This window comes from Lonchura striata, chromosome 27, assembly GCF_046129695.1.
Source record: "Lonchura striata isolate bLonStr1 chromosome 27, bLonStr1.mat, whole genome shotgun sequence".
Lineage (NCBI taxonomy): Eukaryota > Metazoa > Chordata > Aves > Passeriformes > Estrildidae > Lonchura > Lonchura striata.
Window position 1 is genome coordinate 6,070,480 of NC_134629.1, and position 20,913 is coordinate 6,091,392.

A 20,913-nucleotide genomic window follows, 5' to 3' on the forward strand; every position below is an offset into this window, starting at 1 on the left:
TGGGGGTGGCAGCACCAAACCGTCCACAATAAATATTTTATTTACAACAAGAAGGGACCCCTTGGAGATGGGGAGTGGCCGGGAAGGTGCTTGGCACTGAACCCACCCATGGCAGGATGGGGGTCCCTAGGACACATCCACACCCCCACCCATAGGTGCCTTCAATCCAGCCGGGCACCCGTCATGGGGGGTGGGTGGCGCAGACCCCCTCCGGGGCTGGGCAGGGCGGTCTCGGGGCAGGTCACAGGCACTCGTGCAGCACCTGGGTGTTGGTGCAGTTGAGGCAGCTGACGTGGCAGCACCAGTGGAAGGTGCAGTTGCAGCGCTCGGTGACGCGCTGGGTGCGCGTGCGGTACCCGCGCCCGCAGCACAGCAGCTCGCACCCGTCCAGCCCCGGCGAGGAGCTGTTGCAGAACCTCCCGGCCGTGCCCGCCGTGCCCGTCTTTCCGCTGTAGGTGCAAAAATTGGGGGATTTCTCGAAATACACGAGGTCGTGGGGCGAGGGGGGCTTGTGGGCCGGGTTCTCGGGCTCCAAGTGATGCAGCTCCACCCGCGACGCCCGGTTGCTGCCCTTGTTGCCGTAGATGACGCGGGAAGCGCCGTCAAAGCGATCCTTCAGGACGTCGCCCACGGCACGGAAGGTGGGCAGCCGCATCCAGCAGGTGCGGACGGTGCAGGAGCCTGACATGCCGTGGCACTTGCACTCCTGGCGCATCTCCGAGAAGACCGTCTGGAAGGAAAGGGGAATTTGGGGCCTTGTGAGCAGCCTGGGACCCCCCCTGGGGACCACCGTGCTCCTACACCCCTCGTTTCTGCAGTGTCACATCACGTTTTGACATCACTTGTCCCAAAAAACAAGAGTGAAACCCATCTCCAACTGTTCCCAACACACACACGGGAACAGGCTGAAGATCTTGGTGGCCTTGCTCGTCTCCGTGCCCACCCCAGTGCTGCCCACAGCCCCAGTGCCCTCACCATGCGCCCTGCCTCGTTGTTGTGCAGGTTCATGAGGAAACGCAGGTCTCGGCCCTTCTCACTGGAGTCCACAAACTCCCTCCCAAAGAGGCGCCCGAAGTCGATGTTGTCACTGCAGCCCCCCCAGTGCCAGTCAGGGCCCCCAGGGCCACGGCGTCGGTAGTCACAGGTGCAGGACTCGATGGACCCCTCCGAGCACGACCGGGCCACCGAGTGTGTCACGCCTGCACTGGTGATGGCGAAGATGAACGCTGTCTCCCGGCAGCCTGTGGAGGGAGCGGCGCCTCAGGATGCTGCCGGGATGGGGAGGGGGTACCCACCGGCACCCCCAACCCTCCATCATGATGGGCTGGTGATGCCCCGTGGCAAACCAGGGCGGCTTTGATGAGCATCCCAGCTTGGGGGTGCATGGGGGAGGTCTGCGAACCCCTGTGCTGACCCCCCAGCCTCACCCCGGTTGACGATTTTGCCGAAGATGTTGGGGCCCTGGGAGGTGGGACAGTTCCAGCGGCGGTTGCGGAACTGCCACTTGCACTCCTTGATGGCGGTCTGGAGGCCGGAGCTGACGCTGTGCAGGATGCCGGGGTTCTGCCGGATCAGCTTGCGCTGCTTTCGGCTCAGCAGCTGCAGGCTGGGGTCCAGCACCAGCTGCACGTTCTTGGAATCCGTCAGCAGGTTGGTGGACGAGGCCACGTTGATGATGCCCCTGTGGCACAGGTGGGGATGGTGACCGCTATTGGGGGTGCCCGGCACCTCCCTCCTCACCTCAGCCTCCCTGAGGCTCCTCCATGCGACCGCAGCATCCCCCGTAGGGATCCCAAGCGGGGGTCGCAGCCCCGTGTCCCCCCACACGCCCCATCCCTGGGTACGGGGCAGTCCCTGCTGTGCCTGTGCCAGCCCCGCCCTCCCGCCTCACCACCCCGGTGCCGGTACCGCTGCCGGTGCCGGTGCCGTCCGACTCACCACCACCGCCCGCTGTTGTTCACTGCCAGCGTGTTGGAGAGGGAGGAGAGGGCCAGAGCCCAGAGTGCCCGGAGCGCCAGCCCCAGCGCGGCGGCGCGCATGGCTCCGGCCCCGGGAGCCCCGGCAGAGTGCGCGGGCGAGCGGCCGTCCCGGTATTTATGGTGCCGCAGAGCCCCCGGCCCGGCCGCTACATCCACGCGTGTTTCCGGACGCGCGGGGCGGCTCCGAGATGAGGACGGCCGCGAGGGGACGCGGGGAGCGCCGGGCGGGCGGGCGGGCCGGCACCGCCGCCGCCACCGGGCTGCAGCCGGTGGCCGGGGCGCGGCGTCGGGGGTGCGGTGCCCGGCGCACACCGACCCGGCCCTGGAGCGCGGCGTCGGGCGCTCCGTTCGCGGTGCCGGTTCTGGGGACCCGGTGCTCGGCACTCTGTGCGCGGTACCCGGTGTCGGTACCGGTGCTGGTTCTCGGCGGTCCGTGCGCGGTCCCCGGTGCCGGTGGTCGGTACCGGCAGCTCCCCGGGGAGCCGGCACGGCTGGACTCGGCTCGGCGCGGCGGGTGCACAGCGCTCAGCACCCGGGAGCATCTTCCAGCCCCTTCCCTCTTATAGGGGCGGCGCGGAGGGTCCCCGTGGGCCGGTCCCGCCGCGCGGGGCCTCCCCGCGTCCTCGCCCTAACAATGGGGAGCGGCGGAGCTGCGGCATCTCTTACGGGGCGGCGGGAGCGGCGGCGCCGGGGCTGTCCGTCACGGCCCGGATTAGCCCGGCGGGTGGCTGCGCCCCGGCCCCGTGCCCAGAGCTCCCGGCTGCCGCCCCCCGCCTTCCCCGCCGTCCCGCGCACACGTTCTTCAGGCACCGGCACCGGCGGGGGGAGTCCGGCACGGCCCGCGACAGCTCCCGGCGCAAGGAGGAGCTGGTCCCGGAATAACCGGGGACGGCCCCGGACGGCTCCGGACGCACGGAGGGAGCGGGGAACGGGGGTAGCCCGGGATGTCCCGGGACAGCCTGGTGTGCACAGGGGTAGGAGTGACGGCATCTCCCGGGACAGTCCCGAGCGCACGGGGGAAGCAGAGCTCCGTGACAACCCAGGGCGCACGGGGACAACAGTCCCGGGAAAGCCCCGGGACACCGTCCTGCGGCCGCCGGCTTTCCGGGGCACGCGACGTGCAGCCCCCGGGGACGTGAACCGTCGAGGCTGCTGGGCGCCCCTCCGCAGCCCACGGGAGCCCTCTCCGGTCCCAGTCCGTGCCCAGCGGGACGGGGCTACCGCCTCTTCCAGCCTCCCGAGCCCAGGTTGTCCCGGGCTGTCCCGGCGGCACCCCGTCAACGTGCCCGTGGACACCCACGGTGTCTACAACCCGCGTGGGCGCGGCACAGCCCCGCACGGCTCCCGCTGCCCCGGAGGGACCAGTCTGGGCCGGTACCGGGTGTCGGAGGTAGGGATGGACCGGGGGTTGGAGGGATTGAGGAACGGGGGATAGAAGGCAGGGCAGGGGGTGCTGGCGGGAGCCGGCTTGACGTGCCCACGGCCGGAACACGGACACGCAGGGCTGGTGCTGGCCCGGTCTCGGCTGGGACAAAACTGCCCGGTCCGGTTGTGGGTGGGTGTGAAGTCTCCAGTGCGGGGCCCGACGGGCCGGGGGCCCTGAACTGAACCCCCCGTTGGGGCGGGAACCGGGGGAGGTAATCCCCCCGCCGCGGTTTCCCCGGACCAGTCATGCGGGGCCGGATTAGCCCCGCTGGCCCGTCACGGCCCGGGGCCGCCGCTCACCAGTTTAATTCAAGGACGGACAAAGCCCGGGACGGCGGCGGGGGTGGGGGGCTCGCACCGGCACCCACCCGCACCCCTTCCCCCGGCCCGGGAGGAGCCCAGGGCCGAGCCGGGGTCTGCTCCAGCACGGCGCTCCCGCCTCCCCCGCCCCGGTTCCCGGCCGGGCCGGGCCGTGTCCACGCCCTCGGGCCTCCGCCCCGTCGGGGCTCCCGGGGCTGAGGTCAGCGGCCGCGGGGAGGCCCCGGGGCGCGGCTGGGAGGGCCCTGCCCGGGGCTGTGCCACCAGCGGCGGGGCGCAACCACGGCCCTCGCCTCCCCCGCTCCATCCCGGGACCCTCCGGCCTTCGCACTCCTTGCCCGCTGCCCCGAGCCCCCGTTCCCCCCATTCTCTCTGCTGCAGCCCACGGCGGCCCGGCGGCCCGGTGTCGGGATCCCCCCAGTCCTGGGGTGCCGCTGGAACAGCTCCCGCAGCCGTCGGGGCAGCCGGTGCCGCCCGGCGCCCCCGGGGTGGCCACCGGTACCTGCCTGGGAGCGGGGCGCATCCGTCCTGTCCCGTGGCGCAGGGACGGACAAGCGGACAACGGGGACAGACGGACGTGGGAAGCACCCTCGGGTTCCCCGTCCCCGGTCCCAGCTCCTGCCCTGCCTGCGCGCACCGGGGCAGCCTCCGTACCGACGATATCGGCACGGTGCGGGGGTGCTCAGGCTGTCCCCCCGTGACGATGTGGGGGTCCCGGTTCCCCGTGAAGCACGGAGACCCCTCCCCGGTGGGGACTCTGCCGCCCCGGTGCTGACGGCGGGGGCGGAAGACCCGGGACGCCGCTCTCCCCGTATTCCCATCCCGCCCGCCCCGCCGGTGCAGCTCCCCTTCGGGCGCGGCTCTGCCGCCCCGGTGCGGGTCCCGGTGCCCCCGGGAACGGGCTGGTGGCAGTGGGGGGGGGACACCCGCACACGGGGACACCCCCGCACTGCTGCGGCCGTTGCCATGGTAACGCCTCGTCTCGCGATCGCACCCCCCGTTCCACCCCCCCCGTCCGCCGCTCCCCGCGCGCGCCCCCGGTCCCGGGCGGGGGGGGGGGGTGCGGGAAGCGGTGCGGGGCGGCGGGGTGGGGGTGGGGGTTGGGGGGGGCACCGGGCGCTCTCGCGAGATCGGCGCGATCGGGGCCTCCGCTTCCGGCGGCGGGAGCGGTGCAGAGTCAGCGGCGGCGGGGGCGGAACCGACACCGGCACCAGGTGCGGGGGGCCCGCGCCGCTCGGGGATGCGGGGCGCGGGCATCGCCGCGGGGTGTGCGGGGGTACGCGGGGGGGTCGGCACCGCACCGGGGCGGGCGAGGGTGGGGGGAGTGCAGCGCGTTCCGGGGTGCCCGGTGCGGCGGGGGCGCGGAGCCCCGGCGGGCAGGGGTCGTACCGGGGGCGGGGGGGAGATGCAGCGCGGTGCGGTGCGGTGCGGCGGGCGGGGGCGGGGGGCAATGCGCAAGGGGGGGGCGGCGCAGTGCGGGGCGGAGAGGCGGTGGTTTGGGGGCGCGCTGCGATGGGGGGGTGGTAAAGGGGGGAGCGGCGAATTCGGGGGTCCCGGGGGCGCGGGGGCTGCGCACGCCCGGGGGGAAGGGGCGCGCTGCGGCGGCGGGGGGCGATGGGGGCCTCCCCCTCCGGCGAGGCTGCGGTGATGGGGGCATGGTGCGGAGGCTGGGGGTGCAGAGGAGGGGTCGGGTCCTGGGGGGGCTCTGCTCCTCTCGAGGAAGGCGACAGCCCTGCCTCAGTTTCCCCCAGTGCAGCGCCCTGGGCTGTCCTTTCGCAGGGTGCAGCGGGGGGCGGCTTAGCATCCCCATCTTTGCAGCCCCCCCATACCGAGCTGCACACAGAGACACCCCCGTGCAGTGTGCGGCCCCCTCCCCAGCCCCTTGCCTGGGGTCCCCCAAGCCCCGCATCCCCCCAAGACGTGAGGATCCCCGATTCCTGCAGCCCCCCGCTAGCACGGGGGACCCCTCAGCTCCACCCCTGCAGATTCCAGGGCCTCCCCCAGCCTGCCCCATGCCCCCGCAGGATCCGGCCTCGGAGCCAGCGCCGCTGTCACCATGGGCAACATCTTCGGGAACCTGCTGAAGAGCCTGATTGGGAAGAAGGAGATGAGGATCCTGATGGTGGGGCTGGACGCTGCTGGGAAGACCACCATCCTCTACAAGCTCAAACTGGGGGAGATCGTCACCACCATCCCCACCATCGGTGGGTGAGGTTGGGGGGGCACCGAGCAGAGACCGCTCCCCATCTGGGTTCCATCGAAGGGGCTGGCGGCTCCCCCGTGCCTCAGTTTCCCTCCACTGTCTCTCCCCGCAGGGTTCAACGTGGAGACAGTGGAGTACAAGAACATCAGCTTCACCGTGTGGGATGTGGGTGGGCAGGACAAGATCCGGCCCCTCTGGAGGCATTACTTCCAAAACACCCAGGGTAGGTGTCTCAGGGGACAGCGTGGGGGGCCCTCGGGGAGCAGGGTGGCCACAGGAACCCCGTCAGTGCCCGCTCCCCTCGCCAGGGCTGATCTTCGTGGTGGACAGCAACGACCGGGAGCGGGTGAACGAGGCGCGGGAGGAGCTGATGCGGATGCTGGCGGAGGATGAGCTGAGGGACGCCGTCCTCCTCGTCTTCGCCAACAAACAGGTGGGGCTGGGGGTGGGGAGAGCCCTGTGGTGGGACCGAGACATCCCCAGGGTGTCAGGGCAGCTCTCTGGTGTAGGACTTCTGTGGCATCAAGGCTGCTGTCAGAGGCTGTGTGACAAAGCCACGGCCATCCGTCCATCCCTGTGGCACCAGGGGTGGTGGTGGCCTCTGGAGCCATCCCCGTGGCACCAGGGCTGGTCTTTAACACGGCTCTGGCTATTATCCCTGTGGTGTCAGGGCTGGTGTCTCACATCCCCATGGGAGAGTCCCATTCCTTCCTGTAGCATCAGGGCTGATGATGTCCCCTGTGGCAGAGTTGTGCCCACCCCCGTGGCATCAGGGCTGCTGCCAGCTCCCGTGGAGGGGTCGTATCCATTGCTGCAGCATGGAGCCCCTGCGTGACCTCCCTTGTCTGCTCCAGGACCTGCCCAACGCCATGAACGCAGCGGAGATCACGGACAAGCTGGGGCTGCACTCCCTGCGCCACCGTAACTGGTACATCCAGGCCACCTGTGCCACCAGCGGGGATGGGCTCTACGAGGGCCTCGACTGGCTTGCCAACCAGCTCAAGAACAAGAAGTGAGGGGAGGTCCCCCTGTGCCCCCTCGGCTCCCCCTGGGCTGTGCCAGGGCCCCCCCCGGCCGCCCCCTCCCTGCCCCGGTTGGGTTTTGCTTTCTTCTGGCACCGGTTGCTGTGGGGTTTTTCGCCTTTTTTGGGGTCCCCCTGGTTCCCCTCGGATCTCGTGTGTGCGTGCGTGGAATTAGAGCTCTATATAACGCCCAGGGGGGCAGGAGCAGAGCCCCGGGAGGGTGGGACAGGGGCTGGGGTGGCCACCTCAGCACTGCCCTGCCTGGGGGGGGCCAGGGACACCCTGTCCCCATGCATGACCCTGCACCCCTCGCCTTCCTCTGGACCAAATGTGGGGGCAGCAGGGCCATGGGGGGGGATTTGGGACTACACACCTCCCCTTCCCTCCCAGCACCCCCTCCCGGCCCCACGTGCCCCCCTCGGGCATCCCACACGTCCCCCCCATGTCACTTCGAGGCAGGTCTCCTTCCCGCAGCGCGACCCCCGCAGAGGTGGGGGGCACACGGGGCTGCCAGGACCTCTGCGGTCCCCCTGGCCATGCCCTCCTCCTCGCCCTGGCCGCCTGCCCCCCTCCTGCCCCCATGCCAGCATAGTGATTGTATGTCCCTGCCCCTCACGGACGGACAGTGTCCCCCCCCAACCCCGTACTGTGCCCCCCATCCCCAGCACCGTATTTATACCCCCGGTCTGTGCTTGGTGTGACGTGTCGCCGCGGCTCTGCCCTGTCCAGGGACGTGTGTTCTCAGCCCCCCCCCAGCCCCCAGCGCCTGAGACGGTGGGTGACCTCCCCTGACCCCCCCCTTGGATATTAAACATGTTTTATGTAGCTCTGCCCCTCGTCTCTTCTTCCGCAGCCCCCCCAGCGTGGGGGTCCCGCGGAGGGGACGGTGATGGACAGCCCTGGGCTGGCTTTAATTAGAAAGGGCTTAACGGGGCGGGGGGTGTGAGGTGGGGCTGGCAGGGGGCGAGGGGGCTCCCCCCCCTTCCCAGGCTCATCTTTAGGGGAATATTGGATGAAATGGTAAATCCCATTAGTGCTAATCCCAGCTGGGGCGTGGGGACGGTGCCAGTGCTGGGATGGGCGCGAGTGGGACTTGGCCCCCCCCCCCCCCACCACCACCCCTACCCCATGTCATCCCCCTGCGTGGGTTAAGGGGACCTGAGTGGCATTTGGGGCCAGCACTGCCATCCCATCCCCGTGTCCCCTCTGGACTGGTGGCTGGGGGGGGGCTGTTGGCCGTGTCTGTGACACCAGGGAGCTGCAGAAACAGCACCAGGGCCCAGAATGGGGGTGACCAGGGCCCAGCACTCCAAAGTGGGGTGACCAGAGCCAGCACCAGGGCTCAGAATGAGGTCACCAGGGCACCCCAGTGGGTTGGGGGACATGGAGATGACAGTGGGGAGCCCCAGTGCAGGTGACCAGGGCACCCCAGTGGGTTGGGGGCCATGGATATCATACTGGGGAGCTGAAGTGGGGATGACCAGGCCTCTGGGAGCTCCCTCGGGGGGCTCAGTGTGGATGACCGGCGCTCCCCGGTGGGTGGGAGCAGCGGAGCCGGCACCGACGCGTTCCCACCGGCTGGACCGACGGCTTTGTGTGGCGAGGGCTGACCCGGCGGCCCTAATCCCATTAGCGCCCCGGGCCCAGCCGCCAGCCCGGCTTCCCCACCTCTCGGCAACCGAGGCTGGTATGTGGGTGCGCCGGTGGGGCCGGCGTGCCGATGCCGTCGTCCGGGAGCTGCAGCCGGCGTCACGGTCCTCCCCGTCCTGGAGCTGCACCGGGGCCGGTGACACCAAGGAGCCCATCCCGGTGGACACGGGGCCGGAGATCCCGGCTGCCCACCGGACCGGGGGGAATTCCCTGTGCTCCCAGCTCTGCCCTGGGGGTTCCGTGTCTCCAGACACACGGACGGGGCTTCTGGGGCACGCCCCGTCCCACCGGGCTCCAGCCGACCCGCGGGCCCCCAGCCCGGGCTCGGGGCTCGGTTTCCCTTGTCTTGCACAGCCGGGGCTGGAAGAGCTGCAGAAGTGCCAGGAGAAGGAATGACCTGCCACCCGTGCGGTGCTGCAGAAGGGTTCTGGACCCGGGGAAGGGTCCCGGGCCCCGGTGGGTGCCGGTTTCCCCGGGCTGTGCTGCCGCCTGCTGGCACCGGCGGGACACCGGGGGCTGCACCCAACCGGTGCCTGAGCCGGGACCCCCGCCCGGACCCTCCGCTTTGACCCCCCGCTCTGACCCTCACCCGGAGCCCCCGCTCGGTGTTGGTCGGAGCTGCCGGGGCGGTCCCCGGGCAGGGGCGAGCCCCGGTGCCCGCCGGGGTCCCCACGGAGCGCAGGCGCCCGCGTGGCACCGGGCACCGAGGCAGCGGCCGGTCTGAGCATCCTCCTGTGCCCCGACTCCGCTGGGGCCCGTCCCGGGGCCGGTCTCGGTGTGGGGCGGTCCCGGGGCGGGGCCCGAGGCTGGGGGGCGGTCCCGGTCCCGGTGCCCGTTCCTCCGCCGCCAGCCCGGCCATGCCGTTCCCCGCCGCGCTGCTGCTGCTCTTGGCGCTGCTGCCGCCGCCGCCGCCGCTCTGCCGCGCTGCCGAGAGCGAAACCGAAACCGGCGCCCGGGAGCTACGGCTGGAAACGATCGTGAGCCGGGGGGGGGACGGGGCAACCGGGGCTGCGCGGGAGGCACCGGGGACCCACGCGGCCCCCTTGGGCAGGCAGCTGAGACCGGGGCGGCACCGGCAGGGAACGGCGGCACCGGCGGGACACGGGGCACCGGCGGGATGGAGCACCGGGGAGCTCGGCCTGGGCACGGGGCGGCGGAGGAGGCACCGGGAGGCCCGGGCTGTGGCGGGGGGGAGCCACGGGGCACCGGGAGGAGCGGGCTGCGATGGGAGGGCAGCGGGAGGACCGGGCTGTGGCGGAGGAAGGCGGCGCAGCGAGGACGGGGCGGCCGGGCGGGAGTTCGGCGCTCGGAGCGCTCGGGGGGCCCCGGTGGGCGCGGGGGCTGCGCGGACCCCGAGGCGAGGGGGCCCCGTCCCGGCTCCCCGTGACCTCCCCGTTGCAGGTGCCGCCCCCCGAGGGCTGCACGGAGCTGTCGGCGCCGGGGGACACGGTGCACATCCACTACACGGTGCGGGCGGGCGGCGGGAGGAACACGTCAGCACTGCGCTCCGGCGGGCGGGGCGGGGGGCACCGGCACCGGCACCGCCGGGGGGGGCCTCGGCCGGCACCGGGCCGGTACCGGGGGTTGTAGCAGGGTGGGCAGCGCGGGCGGTACCGGGCTGGGCAGTGGGATGGTACCGTGGTGGAACCGGAGTGAGCGTGGGGGTGGACAAGGGGATGGTGCCATGGTGCCACTGAGACTGGCATGGGGACAGCCCCAGGATGGGCGCTGGGTGGCACCTGGAGTGGCACAGGGAGACACTGGGGCTGCCATGGGATAACCCCAGTGTGGGCATGGCTGGCACTGGGATTGGCCAGAGGATTACTTTGGGATGATCCCGGCACTGGGAGCGGGGAGGATGCCCCGGAGTGACACGGAGTGTACCGGGACTGGGATCAGCACAGGGATGGCACAGGAGGGGGCACAGGAACTGGGACCACCACAGGGATGGCACAGGAGGGGGCACAGGAACTGGGATCAGCACAGGGATGGCACAGGAGGGGACCACAGGGACTGGGATCAGCACAGGGATGGCACAGGAGGGGGCACAGGGATGGCACAGGGGGACCACAGGGACTGGGATCAGCACAGGGATGGCACAGGGGGACCACAGGGATGGCACAGGAGGGGCACAGGGACTGGGATCAGCACAGGGATGGCACAAGGGAGCTGCAGGGACTGGGATCAGCACCAGAGCAGCACTGGGAACGTGCTGGCAGCCACACAGAGAAAGTGCCAGGGCTGTGTCCCCAGGGGTGACCATGGCAGTGACTGAGACCGTGTCCCCCGCAGGGCACGCTGGAGGATGGCCGGATCATCGACTCCTCGCTGAGCCGGGACCCCCTCCAGGTGGAGCTGGGCAAGCACCAAGTCATTCCTGGTGGGTGAGGGGCTCAGGGGAAGTGGGGTTTGGGGGTAACCCCGACTAGCCCCACTCACCCTCGCCCCACTCTGCTACAGGTCTGGAGCAGAGTCTGCTGGACATGTGTGTGGGGTAAGTGCAGATGGGGGACACGGGGGTCCCCCCCAGTGTCCCCACCAGAATTTGTGGCACCAACACTCTCCCTGTGGCAGGGAGAAGCGCCGAGCCATCATTCCCCCTCACTTAGGCTACGGCAAGCGGGGCTCCCCCCCCAGCATCCCAGGTGAGCACAGCCCTCGGGGTCCCCGTGGGGTCTCTGTGGGGTCCCCACTCAGGCTGTGCCCCCCTTGCAGGTGACGCTGTGCTGCGCTTCGAGGTGGAGCTGGTGGGGTTGTCCCGGGCCAGTTACTGGCAGAAGGTGGTGAACGAGGTGGTGCCACTGCTGTGCCTGGGGCTGGTGCCAGCGCTGCTGGGGCTCATTGGGTTCCACCTCTACCGCAAGGCCAGCAGCCCCAAGCTCTCCAAGAAAAAGCAGAAGGAGGAGAAGAGGAACAAAGCCAAAAAGAAATAAAACCATCCCCTCGGCATCTGCGGCTGCTCCGTGGCTGCTCTTCCTGAGCCAGTGATGGGCACAGAGCAGGGGGAAGGGGCTGTGCACCCCTCAGCTCCCTGCCTGCTCCAGGGCCCTGATGGGTCGTGTCAGACCTGAGTGGGAGGTGACAGACGCAATGAATCCCAGAAATAAGACTCTGGAGCACATTTTCAGGCAGTTTTATCCAGGCAGTGGCAATCCCTGAGCCCCCAAACACCAGGGAGACTGCCTGGGAGCCTCAGCTGGAGCTGGTGGAGCCAGGAATGGGGTCCTGGTGGTTGACCCCACCCCAGAGGCTCTTGGGGTGCACCACGCCTTGTGTCCCCGAGCGTGGCTCGCCCACGATGTGGGGCTCATTTCTGGGGATGCAACTTTTGCTTGGTGGTGAGGAGGGGGTGGGGGTCTTTGGGCACCTTCTGGTTGATCGTAGCCCCCGCCAGGTACTGCTGGAGCAGCCTACGCAGCTCCTGGTTCCTGTCTGCCAGGGCTGCCCGTGCCCTCTCCAGCCCCTTCTCCTCCAGCTTCGCCTTGTTGAACCGCTGCCAGAACCTCTCCAGCCCCACGTAGTCCTGCAAGGCCTGGGGGGAGGCAGCGGGGAGATTTTGGGGTCTCCAGCTTGCCCAAGCACCAGCTGGGGGATGCCCAGGGCTGGATCACAGCCCTCGTGCCCTGAGCACGCCCTCACCTGTGCCAGGGGCTCGCTGGTGGTCTCCTCCAGCACCCTGCGGGCTTTTTGCTGCTCCTGCTCGGCCAGGGAGGAGGCGTAGAAGGGCAGCACCTTCTCCTCCTGCGTCTCCAGCTTGCGGCACATCTCAGCCAGGCGCAGGATGCGCTGGGCCTGGGGGGACGCCGGGAAGGGCGGCTGGGAAGGGACAGCAGGACACAGGGCACGGGGACATCCCCCTCAGCGCTGCCCAGCTCACCTTCTCCACCACCTGCCGCAGCACCTTGAGGGTGGCGCTGCACTGGCAGGTGAGAGTCACCAGGTGGGTGTGAGCCGTGGCCCCGGCCTGGCTGATCTGAGCCCGGAGCTTCTGGAGCTTCTGGAGGGCGAGTTCCCTCTCGTCCCGGATGCGCTGGGTTTGCTCCTCACTCTCCTGCAGCTGAGCCGCGATCTGGCCCCTGGTGGTTGTAAGCGTGTCCTGGTGGAACAGCAGGATGGCCATCAGGGAGAATTCCTTCTTGGAAAGAGTGGCCCAGCTTTGGAATGGGCTGTTCAGGGCAGGGATGGAGGAACCATCCATGGAAGTGCTCAAAAACCAGGTGGATGTGGTCCCTGGGGATGTGGTTTAGTGGTGGCCCCGGCAGCGCTGAGAACAATTGGACTTGATGGTCTTAGAGACTTTTCCAACCTCAATAATTCCATGATTCTACGGCTCAGGCACTGCTCCACAAACTCTTGGGGGCCCTTGCTTAGCCTGGCCTGTTGTCACCTCCTTGCCAGTGCTGGCTTGGACTTGATGGGTCTCAGAGGCTTTTCTGACCTCAACAATTCCATGGAAAATGAGTGGGGATGGCGAGTGACCCCCCCTCCCACAGCCACCCAGCACCCTGCCAAAACCTGGAGCTTCTGCAGCTTCTTCGCCTGTGCATCAATCTCGCAGGAAGTCTTCTCACACTTCCTCTTCAGCTCCTCAAACTCCACCTTCTTCTTCTCCGTGGCTTGGGCGTAGCTCCTCCGGGCTGTCTGGATCTGGTCCCACAGCCCTTCCAGCCTGGCCACCAGCTGCAGCCTGCTGTACTGCTGATCCTGCCAGCACTGGGGACACCCAGGTTACACCCCCAAACCTCCCCTGCCAGCCCTAGGAGCCCCTCGATGCTCCCTTGTGCCCCCCTTGCCTTGTTTTTGATGTCGTCCCGGGCGCTCTGGAAGTTCAGCAAGGCCTCGTGCTCGTTCCTGGCGTGATCCTGCTCCATGGCCAGCGCCATGTCCTGCAGGCAGCAGCTTTCCCAGTCTTGCTGCTCCAGCATGGCTTTTCTGTGGGCACACACGGCAGGGCAAAGGGGTTTCCTCCCTGACAGAGACGCTGCGGGCATCCCTGTGGCGCCAGGGGAGGCTCAGCTCCATCCCAGGAGCGCCCATGGGTGCCACTGCTGCCCCGTTCCCCTTCTCCCTCTGAAATTCCACACCTCTCAGCCTCGAACTCGGCCTTCAGGGCGCCCACCTGGGCACTGAACCCCTGCTCCAGGTAGCCCAGGCGGCAGCGCTGGAGCTGCAGCAGTTGGTCTGTGAGGTGCAGGTGGCTGCGCAGGGCTCGGTTCTGCTGCTCCTCTGCTTCCTTCAGCTCCGTGACCAGCGCCTGGGGAGTTTTTGGGGGGAGGGAGGGGGTCATGTGTGTTCCCCAGCAGCCCCCATGCCCTGCCAGCCCCCACAGCCACCTCAATGGCGCTGTCCTTGCAGTCCATGACCCGTGTGAAGGTCTGGCTGAGGATCTCGATGTCCTGGCGCAGCTCCTCGTCCTTGGTCTTGCGCTGGGCCGAGCGCCAGAGCGTGCAGACCTTGTGGAGACCCCACCTGCTGCTCTGCTCCTCCCGGGACAACTTCTCCTGTGGAGGGGCCGTGGGAGGTGGGAAAGGAGCGGGAGTGAGCTTGGGGCTGCCTCTGGTACCAGGGGGTGCAGCAGAACAGGGGCAGCCCCAGCCCTGGTGGGGATGATGGGGGCATTTGGTGGGGAAAAGCAGTTTGGGGGGCTCAGAGGGGTGGAGTTTGGAGCAGGGTCCCGGACCTGCAGGAAGCGAGTGAGCAGTTCCCGCTTGGCTTTGGCCGCCTCCTCCTCAGCCAGCGCTTGTCTCTGCAGGAGCAGCAGCTCGTCCTCGGCCGCCCTGGGGGCAGCGGGACGGAGCCCCGCCATGGCTGGAGAAGGGGACACGGCAGGAGGGGTCGGGGGATGCCCGGGGTCTGCCTGGTGGTCCCTCCAGAGCCCCCCCCCACCACCAAGGCCTGACCCCCTCCCCTCCAGCCCCCCGCACTATGGGGTACCCCACACCCCATAACCTTCTGCCCACCCCCGTCTCCCTCCCCAGGCTCCCTCCCTTTCCTGTCCCCTCCACTTAGAGTACCCTCAGACCCCCTCAAGCCCTGCTCATCCCCTCTCCCCTTCCAGCCCTGTTTCCACTTCCCTCCCCAGGCCTCCCCCAAGGCCCATTCCCCGCTGCCCATCTCCAGAGCCCTCCCAGCTCACCCCCTCCCTCCCACGCTCTCCCAGCGCCCACTGCCCTTTGCCCAGCCCCACCTCCGCCTCTGGGGTCTCGCTCCCCGCTCTGGGCTCCCGGTCCCGGTCTCGGTCCCGGTGCCGCTCGCGTCCCTCCGGTCTCCCGGCAACGGCGGCGGGCGGAGCCTCGCGGCACTTCCGCCCCGCCCCGCACCGGCGCCCCCTGCCGGCCAAGAGCGCGCCCGCACCCCCTGCGGGGCGTGTCCCGCGAGCTCTGCCTCGCCGCTATTGGCCGGCGCTCCGGGATTCCCCGCGCTGATTGGCGAGCGGGCGCCGCCGTGGGCGGGCCCTGCAGCCGGCGGGGTATATAAGGGCGCTGCGGCGGCGGGGCGCAGGGCGGTGGGTGGGTGCGAGTGGGGGGGTTCACGCGCGCCGCCGCCGCCATGCGGGAGCGGAGGCCGGCGCCGGCCGCTCCGGCCCGGTGCAAGCTGGTGCTGGTGGGTGACGTGCAGTGCGGCAAGACGGCCATGCTGCAGGTGCTGGCCAAGGATTGTTACCCCGAGGTGAGCCCACAGCGGCACCGGGAACCGTGCAGCGGGCACCGGCAAGCGGGAACCGGGCGCTGACGCTCTCGGTGCCCCGTTGCAGACGTACGTGCCCACCGTGTTTGAGAACTACACGGCGTGCCTGGCCAGCGAGGAGCAGCGGGTGGAACTGAGCCTCTGGGACACCTCCGGTACCGGGGACAGACGCGCGCGGTGCACGTTTGAGGGGCTACCGGAGAAGTGGGGCGGGGGCTGCCCGACCCTGGCTCGGTTGTTTGCTGGGGAAGGTGGTTTGGGGTTTTTTGGGGGGGGGGTCACGGTCGGGATGCTGCAGTGAGCGGGGGGTCGCTGCGGTGGGGTGCTCTGGTGTCCCGAGGGTGTTTCGGGTGTCTCGGGGCCCTGCAGCGCGGCGGGGAGGGGCGCCGGTGGCCGTGGCGAGGTCTCGGGGGTGTTTTGGGGGTGTTTTGTGGTCCCTGGGGTGGGTTCAGGTCCGGGGTCATATCCGTGGCTGTGGGGAGCGCAGCTTCTCCCCAGGGACCGACCCCACGGTGATCCAGACACCCTGGGGGGGTCACAGGAGGCTGAGCCCCCCATGGTGTGAATTGAGCGGATTATGGGGTATCCCGGTGTTGCCCTTCCCGGGGCACCCCGAAGAGTTTCGGGGGGGGTCGGGGTAGCCCTGCCCGGTGCTGCAGTGTCCCCCCCGGTAGGGGGGGGTCCCCGCCGGTCCCCGGTTGCCATGGCGATGCGCTGGCGCAGCCTCTTTGCTATTCTGTGCACGGAGCGTCTGGGCTGCGAAACCCCTCCGAGGCTTTTGGGGGGCCGGGGGGGGACGGACGGGAGGGACATCCCGGAGCCCGCCACCCCCCTGACCCCTTCCCGCACCCTCCTTTCCCCCGCGCCGCGACCCCCGCGGTCCCCGGTGCGGTGCTGGTGGCTCCGTGTCCCCGAGGACCCCGAGGGGGTGGCAGCGTGTCCCACCCCCTCCTCCGGCTTCTCCCCCCCAACCCCGACACCCCTGGGTGCTGCCGGGGCTCCCCAAAACGGGGGGCGGGGGGGATGTTACATAAACACCGCGGGCTCCATTTCCCGCTGCCTCGCCAAGGCGCGATGCAGCTGATGGGCTGCGGGGACGGAGGTGGCGTTTTGGGGGGGTTCCAGAGCTGTGCCCCTCTCCCCGGCCCCAGGGGGGCTGTGTCCCTTTTGGGGGGCTCTGGAGCTGTGTCCCTACGTCCCTCTTGCTGTGTTTGTTTTGGGGGTCTCTGCCTTTTGGGGGGCTCTAGAGCTGTGTGTCCGTCTGTGCCTTTTGGGGGGCTGTGTCTGTTTTGGGGGGCTCTAGAGCTGTGTGTCCCTCTGTCCCTTTTGGGGGGCTGTGTCCTTTTTGGGGGGCTCTGGAGCTGTGTGTCCCTATGTCCTTCTTGGGGTTCTCTAGAGCTGTGAGCCACCACCCTGAACAGGAGGGGAGCTGTGTTTGTTTTGGGGGTGTCTGTGCCTTTTGGGGGGCTCTAGAGCTGTGTGTCCCTCTGTCCCTTTTGGGGCACTGTGTTTGTTTTTTGGGGCTCTAAAGCTGTGTGTCCCTCTGTCCCTTTTGGGGTGCTGTGTTTGTTTTGGGGGGGCTCTGTGCCTTTTGGGGGGCTCTAGAGCTCGGTGCACACACTTCAGGCATGAATAGGATTTGTCTTTTTTAAGGGAGTCTAGACCGGTGTCCCCCCTGTCCCTTTTGAGATTCTGTGTCTGTTTTGGGGGGCTCTAGAGTTGTGCTCCCCTGTCCCTTTTGGGGTTCTCCCAAACTGTGAACCCTCATGCTGGGCAGGAGTGAGGCTGTGTCTATTTTGGGGGGCTCTGTCTTTTTTTGGGGAGGGGCTCCAAGGCGGTGCACGCCACCTCAGGCAGGAGGTGGCTTCGTGTCTCTTGAGGGGCTGTGTCCCTTTTGGGGGCTCTGGAGCTGTGTGTCCCTCTGTCCCTTTTGGGGGTCTCTGTCCCTTTTGGGGGTCTCTGTCCCTTTTGGGGAGCTGTCCCTTTTGGGGGTCTCTAGAGCCGTGCCCTCACCCCGGGCAGGACCGGGGTCTCTGTCCCTTTTGGGGGTCTCTAGAGCTGTGTGTCCCTCTGTCCCTTTTGGGGGGCTGTGTCCCATTTGAGGGGCCGTGTCCCTTAGCCAGACCCCCTTTCCCATGTCCCTGGGGTGGGGGGGCTGAGCTGTGACCCCCCCAATTTTCCCCCAGGCTCTCCCTACTATGACAACGTGAGGCCCCTGTGCTACAGCGACTCGGACGCCGTCCTGCTCTGCTTCGACGTCAGCCGCCCCGAGACCCTCGACAGTGCGGCCAAGAAGGTGGGGAGGGGGCTCAGGCCCCGGGACAGTGTCCCCGTGGGGTTTGGGGGGCTCAGAGATGTGGGGACACCACCCTGAGGTGTCCCCGTGGGGTTTGGGGGGCTCAGAGATGTGAGGACATCAATGCAGGGGGATCTCTGTGGGGTTTTGGGTGCTCAGAGATGTGGGGACACCACCCCGAGGTGTCCCCGTGGGGTTTGGGGGGCTCCGAGATGGGAGGACACCAATGCAGGGGGATCTCTGTGGGGTTTGGGGGTTCAGGGCTGTCAGGACACTGTCCTGGGGGGTGCCTCTGTGGGGAGAGGTTTTTGGGGTTGCCCTGAGAGCAGCTGTGTGCCTCGACCCCTCAGTGGAAGACGGAAATTTTGGATTATTGCCCCAACACGCGGGTGCTGCTCATCGGCTGCAAGACGGACCTGAGGACGGACCTGAGCACGCTGCTGGAGCTCTCGCACCAGAAACAGGCGCCCGTCTCCTACGAGCAGGTTTGGGGTGTCCTGCTGGGTTTTGGGGGGGTCCCAGTGTTCGTGGGGCTCAGTTTGGGGTGTCTCGGTGTTTGTGGGATGGGTTTGGGGTGTTTGTGGGGCTCAGTTTGGGGCTGTCCCGGTGGGTTTTGGGGCTGTCCCGAGTCGGTGGGGTGGGTTTGGGGCTGTCCCAGTGGGTTTGGGGCTCAGTTTGGGGCTGTCCGGGTGGGTTTTGGGGCTGTCCCGAGTCTGTGGGGTGGGTCTGGGGCTGTCCTGGTGTGTTTTTTGGGCTGTCCTGGTGTGTTTTTGGGCTGTCCCACTGTTTTGGGGTTCACTTTGCCCCATCCCCTGCCTGCCGGGGGTGGTTCCCCACAGGGCTGCGTGGTGTGGGGTGGGTTTGGGGGCTGTCCCACTGTTTTGGGGCTCAGTTTTGGGCTGTCCTGGTGGGTTTTTTGGGCTGTCCCTGTGGGTTTTTTGGGCTGTCCTGCTGTTTTGGGGCTCACTTTGGGGCTGTCCCCATGGGTTTGGGGCTGTCCCGCTGTTTTGGGGCTCACTTTGCCCCATCCCCTGCCTGCCGGGGGTGGTTCCCCGCAGGGCTGCATGGTGTGGGGTGGGTTTGGGGGCTGTCCCACGGTTTTGGGGCTCAATTTTGGGCCGTCCTGGTGGGTTTTTTGGGCCGTCCTGGTGGGTTTTTTGGGCTGTCCTGCTGTCTTGGGGCTTACTTTGGGGCTGTCCCCATGGGTTTGGGTTTATCCTGCTGTTTTGGGGCTCACTTTGCCCCGTCCCCTGCCCGCAGGGCTGCGCGGCCGCCCGGCAGCTGGGTGCCGAGGGGTACCTGGAGTGCTCGGCCTTCACGTCGGAGAAGAGCGTGCACAGCATCTTCCGCAGCGCCTCGGGGCTCTGCCTGAGCCGAGCCCCCCGCCCGCCGCCCCGCAGCCCCCCCCGCAGCCTCTCCAAGCGCCTCCTGCACCTCCCCAGCCGCTCCGAGCTCATCTCCTCCGCCTTCAAGAAGGAAAAAGCAAAAAGCTGCTCCGTCATGTGAAGGGGGGAAAGGAATGACCCCGCTAAATACACACCACGATCACCTTTGGGACCCCCCGCTCCGCTCCCGAAGCCCCCCGAATGGGGTGGGGGGGCTGGATGGGGTTCTGGAGTCTGGAGCTCCCCCCCCCCCCACTCAAAAGGAGGGTTTGGGGGTGCTGCTATTGTCCCGCCAGCCCCACAGCCTTGGGGGCTGCCCCTGTGGGGAGGGGGTCTGGGGGGTGTCTTCACCCCGGTCTCCAACCCTGAGGGGGTCCCTGGGGGGTTTGGGGTGCCCAGACCCTCGGGGACATCAATCCTGAGGGGTTCCTGGGGGATTTGGGGCACACAGGACCCCAGAGACCTCAACCCATAGGGGTTTGGGGTACTCAGACCCTTGGGGACATTAACCCTGAGGGGTCCCTGGGGGATTTGGGGTGCCCAGACCCTTGGGGACATCAACCCCGAGGGGTCCTTGTGGGGTTTGGGGTGCCGAGACCCTCAGAGACATCAACCCATAGGGGTCCCTGGGGGGTTTGGGGTGCCCAGACCCTCAGGAACATCAAACCTGAGGGGGCCCTGGGGGGTTTGGGGTGCCCAGGACCCCAGGCACATCAACCCTGAGGGGTCCCTTGAGGGTTTGGGGTGCCCAGACCCTCGGGGACATCAACCCTGAGGGGTCCCTGGGGAATTTGGGGCACACAGGATCCCAGAGACATCAACCCATAGGGGTTTGGGGTATCCAGACCCTTGGGGACATCAACCCTGAGGGGTCCCTGGGGGTTTTGGGGCACACAGGACTCCAGAGACATCAACCCATAGGGTGCCCAGACCCCTGGGGACATCAACCAGGGGGGTCCCTGGAAGGTTTGGAGTGCCCAGACCCTTGGGGACATCAACCCTGAGGGGTCCCTGGGGGTTTTGGGGCACACAGGACCCCAGACACATCAACCAGGGGGATCCCTGGAGGGTTTGGGGTTTCCAGACCCTCAGGGACATCCACCTGGGATGGTCACTGCAGGGTTTGGGGGACGCAGGGACCCTGTCCTGGGTATGCCTGTGGGGTTTGGGGTGCACATCATGGGACTCATCCATGGACTCATCCTGTTCTCTCCCCCTTTCCCCCACCCCTCATCTGCTGCTTGGCCCTGGGGGACCCTGTGGGTTGGGGAGGGGGGTGGGGGGCTGTTTTATGGACTGTCTTTGGGGGGGGGGGGTGTCTCTGTTCCATGTCAGTGTTATTAAAAAGCTTATTTATTATCAGAAATATAACACCTACCTATGTGCAGCCCTGCCTGGCCCTGTGCTTTGGGGAGGGATTCTGCTTTTTGGAGGCTGTTGGGACTTTCGGGATGTGTCGGTGTCACTGGTGATGGTGACACCGACATGGGGCTGTGCTGTCACCCCTGGGTGCTGGTGCAGAAGGCAGAATCCCTGGCTGGGTGTCTTTGGTGGGGGGGGGTTGGTGCCAAAAGGGTCCCCCCACCTCTCCTGCCCCCAGACTCCACCTGGGACCCCCCTGTGTTGTGCATGGGGACGCAGTGGGGGTCTGGGGCTCCTGCAGGGACTCTGATTCGGGGGTCCCCGGCCAGTCTGGGGCGCACAGGGCTGGGGGGGTCCCCGTGGGATTTGGGGTGCGCAGGGACATGGGGGACACTGACTCGGGAGGGGCCCACCCAGGATTTGGGGTGCTCTGGGACCTCACTTGGGTGAGCAGGAGGTGCCTGCGGGGGGGCTCGGGGACACGGGGACACCGTCCCGGGGGACTCTTTGCCATGGGGAGGGGGGCGCTGCCGCGCGGCGGAAGGATCACGGAGCGCGGCGGTACTGCGACCGCGCAGGGGCGCTG

The 20,913-nt window shown here is 68.2% G+C and overlaps 5 protein-coding genes across 5 annotated transcripts; 3 read left to right on the forward strand and 2 right to left on the reverse strand.

The window, feature by feature from the left end:
* Nucleotides 1-2,166, reverse strand: WNT1 (Wnt family member 1). The gene is made up of 4 exons (XM_031507242.2): nucleotides 1,939-2,166; nucleotides 1,428-1,681; nucleotides 976-1,241; nucleotides 1-730 (listed from the first exon to the last, which is right to left on the reverse strand). The coding sequence occupies exons 1-4, from the start codon at nucleotides 2,037-2,039 to the stop codon at nucleotides 242-244; spliced, it is 1,110 nt and encodes a 369-aa protein (XP_031363102.1). The 5' UTR covers nucleotides 2,040-2,166; the 3' UTR covers nucleotides 1-241.
* Nucleotides 2,167-4,815: 2,649 nt separating this feature from the next.
* ARF3 (ARF GTPase 3) lies at nucleotides 4,816-7,772 on the forward strand. Its single transcript, XM_077788655.1, has 5 exons — nucleotides 4,816-4,936; nucleotides 5,747-5,926; nucleotides 6,038-6,148; nucleotides 6,234-6,358; nucleotides 6,780-7,772. The coding sequence occupies exons 2-5, from the start codon at nucleotides 5,779-5,781 to the stop codon at nucleotides 6,939-6,941; spliced, it is 546 nt and encodes a 181-aa protein (XP_077644781.1). The 5' UTR covers nucleotides 4,816-4,936; nucleotides 5,747-5,778; the 3' UTR covers nucleotides 6,942-7,772.
* A 1,638-nt stretch (nucleotides 7,773-9,410) lies between these two features.
* FKBP11 (FKBP prolyl isomerase 11) lies at nucleotides 9,411-11,546 on the forward strand. The gene is made up of 6 exons (XM_021548278.3): nucleotides 9,411-9,574; nucleotides 9,999-10,064; nucleotides 10,890-10,977; nucleotides 11,058-11,091; nucleotides 11,172-11,242; nucleotides 11,313-11,546. Exons 1-6 carry the CDS (start codon nucleotides 9,455-9,457, stop codon nucleotides 11,528-11,530), a joined length of 597 nt encoding a protein of 198 aa, XP_021403953.2. The 5' UTR covers nucleotides 9,411-9,454; the 3' UTR covers nucleotides 11,531-11,546.
* Nucleotides 11,547-11,714: 168 nt separating this feature from the next.
* On the reverse strand, nucleotides 11,715-14,869 carry DRC2 (dynein regulatory complex subunit 2). The gene is given in 10 exon segments (XM_021548279.2): nucleotides 11,715-11,937; nucleotides 11,939-12,129; nucleotides 12,237-12,389; nucleotides 12,475-12,693; nucleotides 13,113-13,310; nucleotides 13,391-13,529; nucleotides 13,682-13,851; nucleotides 13,931-14,098; nucleotides 14,278-14,405; nucleotides 14,785-14,869. Coding segments are annotated over 9 exon segments (1,512 nt in total). The 5' UTR covers nucleotides 14,404-14,405; nucleotides 14,785-14,869; the 3' UTR covers nucleotides 11,715-11,789.
* Nucleotides 14,870-15,108: 239 nt separating this feature from the next.
* On the forward strand, nucleotides 15,109-20,352 carry RND1 (Rho family GTPase 1). Its single transcript, XM_021548268.3, has 5 exons — nucleotides 15,109-15,266; nucleotides 15,352-15,439; nucleotides 17,471-17,580; nucleotides 17,931-18,065; nucleotides 18,841-20,352. The coding sequence occupies exons 1-5, from the start codon at nucleotides 15,147-15,149 to the stop codon at nucleotides 19,084-19,086; spliced, it is 699 nt and encodes a 232-aa protein (XP_021403943.1). The 5' UTR covers nucleotides 15,109-15,146; the 3' UTR covers nucleotides 19,087-20,352.
* The last annotated feature ends 561 nt before the right edge of the window (nucleotides 20,353-20,913 follow it).